This window comes from Pseudopodoces humilis, chromosome 22 (assembly GCF_049639895.1).
Source record: "Pseudopodoces humilis isolate 2021_Gansu_Grassland_sample_001 chromosome 22, ASM4963989v1, whole genome shotgun sequence".
Classification (NCBI taxonomy): domain Eukaryota; kingdom Metazoa; phylum Chordata; class Aves; order Passeriformes; family Paridae; genus Pseudopodoces; species Pseudopodoces humilis.
The window spans coordinates 6,056,530-6,065,377 of NC_142221.1; the positions used below are offsets into that span (position 1 = coordinate 6,056,530).

Genomic DNA, 8,848 nt, shown 5'->3' on the forward strand with positions numbered 1-8,848 from the left:
ACAGAGGGAATGTGGGTGTAGCATATCTTAAGCCATCCACCATCCCTCTGGCTTTATATTATTTTCTGCTCCAGGTGCAATCCATTGACCATGGGGTCACGTGTGTGTGACCAAGGTGCTTTGATACATATGGATTCTGCTCATCCCAGACTCACATCCTATAGATTTCTCCTCCATGGCCATGCCCACCTCACCTCTGCTCCATGACCCTCAGCCACATCCCTGCCCTGTGCTCTTCCTGACCTAAGCCTTTCCTGAGGCCGCTCCCCAGTGCCGCCACCACTTCCTCAACTTTTGCTGGCTCAGGGCATTGTCTTATCAGTCTGGGATATTTTTATCAGTCTGTGCTCTGCAGTTAAGTCTGGGCCTCACCTCTGCTCTCCTGGAGAGGTGTGCCAGGCTGGCCAGGGCTGGGGCCGCTGTGCTCTGTGAGTGACCACCAACAGAGATGCCTTGTCTTGCCTCCTCTCTGCTTTGAGGACAGAGATAAAGCAGCAGTGGAGAAACAAGGTGAGATAAATGCAGGAGGGACAAAACTCAGTGAGGTGAAGTGAGGTAGATCCTGTAATACATTTGGTGAGCCTTCAAATCCTATCTCTTATCCCAGGGGAATCCCAGATGCAAAAGCCCCGCAAACTACGTCATCAGCATCTTCCTCTGGAAAGCATCATCATGCTAATTCACTTGTCCTGGCAGCCAAATTATTAAAGTTTTAAAACTAAATTACACACATCGTTTTAACAGCATAAACACAGTAATGGTTCTCCTCTGTTACACCTGTCGCCTCTGCTGTAATGGCCTTAATGAGCTTTCAGCCTCATCATCCAAAAAAAAAGAGATTATCACATGACACTTTATGCTGTAAACGCATTCTTGGAGCTGTGAGTGGGATGCAATGCCCTGCTCCAAGGAGCTATGGGTAAGAGCTGCAGTGGGTGGGTGCCTGCCCCAGAACCAGGGGCAGGTCCAGGCTGGGGAGCTCCCAAAATGGGGCAGGGGGTGCACAGCAGTGTGAGCTGTGGCATGCAGGCAGCTGGAAACCCTGTGAGGGGAATGGGTACCTATCCCCATTGCATGGGATTATCCCATGGCGTGGAGATATTCCAAGCTTGCGTCTTCTCAGCATAATAACAGGCTGTGAGCTGCACTTTGGCCTGCTTGTGTTTTTCACTTGTTCCATATTTAACTGAACTCATCATCATAAAGACCAGGAACTGTTTCACTTTCTGTGCCAGGCTGGGTTTCCTGTTGGATGTGCAAAGGACACACCTGCATGGTGGATTTCTGGCCTGCCAATGCTGGGAATCCTGTTAATGACAAAGGGAGCCCAGGAATCTGGAGTCGATGGCTTCCTTTCCCCAGATATGTGGCCAGACCTGAAAATCCAGATGCCTGGCTTTTTTTGTTTACTGGTTTCCATGTCTGCTTCAGTGCGTCCTGGGAATGTGTGGCAGGACTCTCCGCTTCATTCTGCCTCATTCTCTGAGGTCTGTGGGTGGAACTGGATCTCGTTTGTCCCTTCCAAAATCTGTAGACTTGGAACCTGCTTTGCCTCAAGGCTTGTTGTGTTTATTAAGCCTTATTCTGTGTCTGTATATCCCACTTTCCATCCCTTCAGTGTTGTGCTGGACAAGAGACTTGCTGGTTGAGGCCGTGGACTTGTCCCACTGACTGCAGCCCCACAAATACCGCTATTACCCCACATACATCAGAAGCAACTGATGTAAGTTGTCTGTGGTTCCCCCTTGACACAGCAACCTCTGATTTGGGATCCCAGGTGGCAGAGGTGAGAGAAACTGTCCCTGCTGGCGCTGGGATTCTGCCTCAGGTTAATCACCTGCACATCTGGGACCCAAGGGCTCATGAGCTCCACTTGCAGGTGATATGGACTTCATTCCTGCACTCAAAACCTGGGTCTGGAAGCTGTGCTTCCCAGTCTCATGAAGCTTATCAGGTGCTTTCAAGCAAGACAAAGAATGTTAAATGCTTTGATTTTCACTCTGACCTGACCACCCTTCTCCTGACAGTACTTGCTGGCAACAACCTCTCACACGACAACAGGAAAAAAAACAACAAAAGATCCCCAGAAGGATGCTTTGCCAAAACAGGCTTGACAAACTTTAAAAACATGCTGGAGGAAGTAGAGGTTATTTGGGTGAGTGTGCAGGTGATATCATCCTGTCCCTTGGTGGGGATCTGCTCCCAGAACTGCCATGTGGTGAGGGCAGCACACTGTACTTGTGGGATACTGACATATGTGTGGCCTTCTAAAAAACCTATCGTCCCTTTGCTGATAATGAGTGTTATAAATGCAAAGGCAAATTTGGGTTAAATAAAAAAACAATTTATTATAAAACAATTTTTGTAATAAAAATAAACAATGAGGAAAAACCACAATAAAACAAACAGCGCAGCGCTGGGTGGACAGGGGTCTATACCCACAGGTATAGGTGTTCCCAAATCCACGAAGGAGGGTAGACTGTCTGGGGTTTTTATGGGGATTTTGTGTCCTGAGGCTAAATTCCAGGTAGGCACCATTCACCAAGGGTCCTTGATTGTTGGATGAATTGATTTCCTGGCATTGGAGAATAGAGTCAAATAGACGTCCGGGCAGAGTCTCCTCATATGTAAAGAAGTTCTGAGTGTTCCTTGATTTCATTTTCGGTTTGGGCTCTCAGAGTGAAGTATCCAAGTCCGGTGTGGAGTCGACAGATATCTCGGCTGGGCTTCCACTTATTGTCCGGCCTGTTTGCATCTTCAGTCGGGGTTTGCAGGGAGGGGTGCCCAGGTGCGGTGTGGGGTCGATAGCCATCTCGGCCTGGCTCTTTTCTTTGTTTAGCTTAACCGTTCGTGTCCTGCTTTTTCTTTCAGGCTGATGAACGTCGCCTAGGGTCGTTACCGCCTGAATGGGTAGTTACTGCTGGGTTTGGGGAAATTCTTCGGCCACACTATATTTTATATACTTTTTACATTGTTACAAATCTAGTTATATACTTATTTATTCTTTCACGAATTTTTATCCAAGGTTACATTTATCACAATGAGGGACTTTATGTGATTTTTTATAGTTTTGTGCTTGCCCATTTGGTTCTGCAGTGAACTCATCCCAAGGACAGACATCTCAGTGTCCTCTGCTGTATTTGTGGGAAGCAGAGGGACCTGGTCTGAGTCCCCAGGTATTACTTTTCCAGGGATATCTCATTGCTGCTCTCTGCCCTTTGAATTTCTTCCTCTCCAGGCTCTCATCCCTGAAAAGATTTGAAAAATGAAGGGTGCAGACAGGATCCCACAAGGTCTGGAGGACAGGGGTGGTTCCTGGGACGGTGCAGTGCCACAGCTCGGGATCTCGGCGCGCAGTGCCACCTCCTGGAAAAGCCGGGCTGCAGCCGCACACATCGCAAGGACAGCTTTGCTCCAGAGGGAGCAGCCGTGCTCTTGGCGGCTTGGTGCTGCCTCCACGGCCACAAACATTTTCCTCTCACCACTGAGAGTCCCCTGCCAAACTTCCCTTTCCCCAGCAGGCAGGAAGATGCTGCTCACCCCCATGTCCGTGGCACCCTGTGGCAGAACATCTCTGCATGGCTCCTTCCCAGTCTGATTGTTGAATACATATCTCTACGTACAAAAAGAACAGTAGAGGAGAACAAATAAACATCTATAAATATTACTCCTTAGCTTTTGTTCTGTTTGGGCATCAGCTGCCTGTTCAGTTGAATGTCCTGTGTACTTGTTTGCCCTGTCAGTGTCCTGTTCACCTATTTGTCCTGGTTTTAACATTAAGAGACATTTTTCTCTGTCCCTCCCTGAGTTTGATGCTCTCTTCATGAGCAACAACCAAGCCCCTCATCACACAGCTCACCCTATATTTAAAATGTTGCCACATCTTTTTAATGAGACAAAAATCTATACACAGAATGTACACACTTGAATGCTGCTGGCTTGTCTAAGCTCTGCATTTATCCTGAAAAGACAAAAAAAATGGGTGGTTCCAACGGCAACATGTTTACTCCTCTAGAAAAGGATCACAGCTGAAGGGCTCAGTCGCTGAAAAAAAATGCACACTGCAATTTAAAGCCAAAGGCTGGTATTTCTACCATTATTTTAGGCTATTGTGGCATCTTCTGAGCAGTTGGGAGATTACTGTATTTCAGTAATCCGTCAGACACTGTAAAATAACTCATGCTCCAAGGTAAAAGCTATTATTTGAAAAAGACTGTAATTATGTAAATACAAGGCCACCAGGTTCACAAACGAGGAAAAGCTACTGTGACTCATGGTTGTTCACAGCTTTCCTGGGTCCCTTCATAGTGAGGATTCTCTGTTGCAAAGTTGTTGTCATGAACTCATTTTCACTTCTGCCTTGGCACACACCAATGAACTGAAACAGCCTGTTTACCAAAATGTATTTTTTATTAAAATTCGTATTTGTAAAGGAGAGATCATTACACAAATGAGGTAAACCAACACATATGACATAGTTCTCACTTTAAAAATATATTCCAATTCAGCAATTGATTTGATTCCACAAAGTCTAAGAGGAAGAGTCAGGCAAGTGCTACTCATGTGGCAAGATGCCGGACAAGGCAGAATCCATCCTGACTCAGCTTGGAGGTGTCAGTCCCAAGGGCTTGGGAGTCTTCCAGGGACCAAACCCTTCTCACTGTGTTGTCCTTTTCTCCCCCATCAGATTTGTAGACAAGAGGAGATGAGTAAAGGCCAGGGACCAACAGTGGTGACCTCTTCGCCTACTGCTCTAACCAGGGGTCTCCCATCAGCATCTCCCCATTAAAGGCTGTGTAAAGGTTTCATTTGATTGTGCAAATTCACTCCTTCGTCAGCCCTAAAGGAGACTGAACAGCAAGTAAATACCCTCAGCTCTGGAAAAGTTCAATTTCAAAAGCAATAACCTGGTAAGCAACAAGCCTGTTAAATATAAGCCACTTTGCAAGGTAGAAGGAGAAGACTTACACTTTCTTTTTTCTTTCCCTTAGTTTTCTTCCATGCATGTACAAGTGGACCTTGTACATCTAAAAGTTTATGAAGTTACTGCAAGACCGTGAGAATCATTAAGCTTTCTCATTAAGGACCAAGCCCCATAGCCTGAATGCTTCAGAAGTGGCTGCAATTTTGTTTCACCCTGTATAACGGTGTAAGATAATGAGGAGAACCTCAGCTCTGTTTCTTAGGATGAGCCCAGCCAACAGACAAATGTGGAATGGCTGGACTCTCTTCCAACTCCCAAACAGTACAAAACAAACATCACCAGCAGCAGAACCAAGTAATGCCCCAAAATTCACTCAAATCAGTGACTGACAAACTGCTAAACATTGGGAAGTCCTATGTGGCTGCAGCTTAGTTCAGGACCTTAGTCCAGATCCACTTTGATGCATTCTGGAGGTGACAAACTATGCAGATGAGGCAGAGATGGAGTTTCACCATTCCATCCACTCAAGTGAAACTCATCCAGGCCCTCGGGTGTTTACTGCGACAAATAAAGACATTGCGCCAAGACGTATCCCAGGAGAGTTTCTGGTACCCAAGACATGAAACTTTCATCACATCTGCCAAGCTGACAGAGAAATTTCATGACTGCACACAGATAAAACATGAGGTGAATGCACTGTTTCAATCCCACTGGGATACCCAGGGGAGGCAGGTGGGACTTGAACTGCACAGAGGCTGGGTGCTGGTCTGCAGGGGCTGGATGTGACGCTGCAGGAGCACGATCCACAGCTCGCAGTGCAGAGGGAAGGTTCTACCATATCCGGTACCACGTTTCCAGTAAATGCTTTCAGCAAGAGCCAGAAATGCATTCACTGTGTGCACTGTGGGTTCACGATCACTGTACCTTGGCAGCTGCAGCACTGATCTCCCGACAAAACTCTCCACCTTAGAAGTCAGTTAAAGGCTATAGATCTCGAGAGAGAGACAAAAAGAGAGGTGTCATACTTAGGACAGATTTTTTCCAAACAGAAATTAAAAAAATATATTTTTTTAAAATAAATCTGTTGTTTGAGGAACTAAAGCAATCCACGTTAAATTGCTGGTTTATTACACATCCTGCTATGGCTCTGTATGAGAATCTGAAAAGGCAGATTAGAACAAGATTAGCAGAGAAAGCTGTTTAGATTCAGCCAAACTCCAAGAGAGCCATCCACATTGAGAAAAGGCAGCACCCCCAGTGTCCTCTGCCAGCATGGGCAGGTTTTTAGCATGACTGATGTCCCATAGCAGCACAAAATTGTTTAGGTTGGAAAAGACTTTTACAATCATTGAGTTCAACTGTTTCCCCAGCACTGCCACATCCACCACTAACCCATGTCCCCAAATGCCCTATCTACACATCTTTTAAATCCCTCCAGGAATGGTGACTCCAACACTGCCCTGGGCAGCCTGTGCCAGGGCTTGACAGCCCTCTCAGGGAAGGAATTTTTCCTAACATCAAACTAAACCTCCCCTCCCATCACTGCTTCTTTCACTGGATCATACCATCTTGCTGCCCTGTCTGGCCAGGGTCAGTGGTGACCGATGGGCTGGGTGTATTGCTCTGCAAAAATCGACGGAAGTCCTTAATCATGGGGCGGAGGACCTGGATGAGGGCACTCAGTGCTGCCTGTGTGCCCTCCATGGCCTGTGCCTGCCGCTCCTGGGCACACGCCTGCACCTCCTGCGAGCGGCGAATCATCTGCAGCAAGTCGTTCTGCTGCTCCAGGTGCTGGGCAATCTCCTTCACGTGCAGGTTGGTTACTCGCTGCTCCTGCAGGAGCTTGGCTGAGTTCAGGGCAATGCGGCTTTTCAGCTCCTGGGGCTTGGCAGACACCTCGTGCTGATGGGCCATCATCTCCAAGGGTGCCTCAGCAGTGACGGTGGTGGGGGCTTCCGTGGTGCAGTACTCCACAACCCCATCCTCCAGACTGTGGTAGGTTGTCTCTGCAGGAACTGAGAACAAAGGACAGAAAGGGAGTCAGGAGTAGCTGTGAGACAGGATTTTTACCTACAGGCCTATTCAGTGAATATCACAGGAATAAGGCCTGTTCAGCGAGATAACATACAATGGCCAGCAATGCACAAAATGACCTATTTAAGTCTACTCCACCCTCAGTCGAGCTTCCTTCTGGGCTGCACAATCCAAAGGAATGCCTTATCTGTCTAGACAATATAATTTCTCAACCTCCAGTTTAGAACAATCTTTCCAAGAAGCATTAACTAACTGACATAACAGCAAAGACAAGACACAGAATGGCCCCTGTCGGTAGAAGAGCTTCTATTTGGGACACTGCACACTGAAAAATCAGCCCTGAAGATGTTTTTCCCCCTGCTTTTGTTGCCAGAGAGGGACTGAAGGATATCCCACGGTGCAAAGGATCCTCGATTCCCTTGTTCTTAAGGCTGAGTCCAGCCGTCAAAGCCGACTTTGTATGTTCGTGCCTTGGGGCCACTCCCCTACAGCACAAGGGCAGACTGGGAGGAGCATTTCATTACTGAGATGTGGGGATTTCTTTTTGTTGGGCCTTCTCTCTGCCCAAAGAACTTGTAGGAATCCTTGAAACGTTCAAGGCCAGGCCGGATACAGCAACCTGGTCTATCGGAAGGTGTCTCTGCCCATGGCAGGGGGTTGGAACTGGGTGTTCTTTAAGGTCCTTTCCAACCAAAACCATTCTGTGGCTCTCTCCCCACATGAGGCTCGGGGTGTGTCAGTGTGGCCCTGCAGTCCAGCCCAGAGCGTTCCGGCGGGCGCAGCACTCACTCTGGGTCAGGGTGACCGTGGTGGCCGCCGCGGTGATGGGGATCTCGCTCCCGTCACCCGCGCCGCAGTCGCCGCTCGGCAGGCTGATGATGGTGGCCTCTCCCAGCAGGTTGCAGATGCGCTGCTGCATGGGGGTGAGGATCACCGGGGCGGCCGCGGCGCCCGCCGGGTCCTCGCCCTCTGGCCCGTTGCCGCCGCCGTTCTGGTTCTCGCCTCCCCCTTCCATGGCAGCCCGCACTTGGGCCACTTTGCGCCGCACCTCGGTCTTGAGGTCGGACCACTTCTTCTTGACCTCGGGCAGCTCGCGGTGGCAGGTGGCGACGGCGTTGACGCGGCGCAGGATGTCGTGCCAGGCGGCGGCCTTGGCGGCCAGCGGCACGCCCGCGTTGAAGTGGTTGACGAGGAGGTGCTTTCCCCGCTCCAGCTCCTCCACGATAATCTCCACCTCCCGCTCCGAGAAGTTCATCTTCCGCTTCTTGGCTGGGGGCGCCGGCGGCGACGCCATGGCCATGGGGGGCACCGGGGACTGGGCACGGGGTCACACCTGGGGGGCCTGGGGGACGCTGGGCAGGGCCGAGGGGCGGCAGGGCCCCCCCACCCCCGGGGCCGGGGACAACAGGGGGGCCCCGAGGCCCCTCAGGGCCCGGAGGGGTCGGTCCCCCCCGCTCCCCCTTTGGCACCGCCAACGATACGCAAATTGCGTACGGCGCCCGCCCGGCAGCCCCGCGCAACGGCCCCCGCCCTGCGGCACTGGCGTAATGGCTTCCAGAATCGGCCCCTCTTCCTGCCACGTCTGATTGGTCCGGTCGCCTGCCCATCACGCGAGTTTCCCGCCTCCCGCCTGCAATGTCGCATTATTATTGGTCAGCAGCCCTGCCCATCAGGCAGCCAAGAGGCGGCCCCGCCCCGCCGCTGGTCTCAGGGCACTGGGCCTGCGTGGGGCCGGTGAGGGGTTAGGCCTTCCTCGCTCCAATCCCATTGGGTGCTTCTCCTGTCCATCAACTCAGAGCGCGCACTGTTTTCCAACCTACCGGATGCGCGCGACGTCCGTCAAGCTCAAACTGCCTCCCGACTCTCGCTGTGATTGGAGATAATCGCTTT

General features: G+C 50.2%; 1 protein-coding gene across 3 annotated transcripts; it reads right to left on the reverse strand.

The window, feature by feature from the left end:
* Positions 1-4,424: 4,424 nt before the first annotated feature.
* Positions 4,425-8,493, reverse strand: NAIF1 (nuclear apoptosis inducing factor 1). 3 transcript variants are annotated; one of them, XM_014256370.2, is made up of 3 exons: positions 7,748-8,493; positions 6,490-6,939; positions 4,425-5,908 (listed from the first exon to the last, which is right to left on the reverse strand). In XM_014256370.2, the coding sequence occupies exons 1-3, from the start codon at positions 8,256-8,258 to the stop codon at positions 5,898-5,900; spliced, it is 972 nt and encodes a 323-aa protein (XP_014111845.1). In that variant the 5' UTR covers positions 8,259-8,493; the 3' UTR covers positions 4,425-5,897. The 3 variants fall into 3 exon arrangements, with proteins under 3 accessions (XP_014111845.1, XP_014111847.1, XP_014111844.1); XM_014256372.2 differs by having other exon boundaries at positions 4,425-5,916; positions 7,748-8,492; XM_014256369.2 differs by lacking the exon at positions 4,425-5,908 and having other exon boundaries at positions 6,476-6,939.
* Positions 8,494-8,848: the final 355 nt, after the last annotated feature.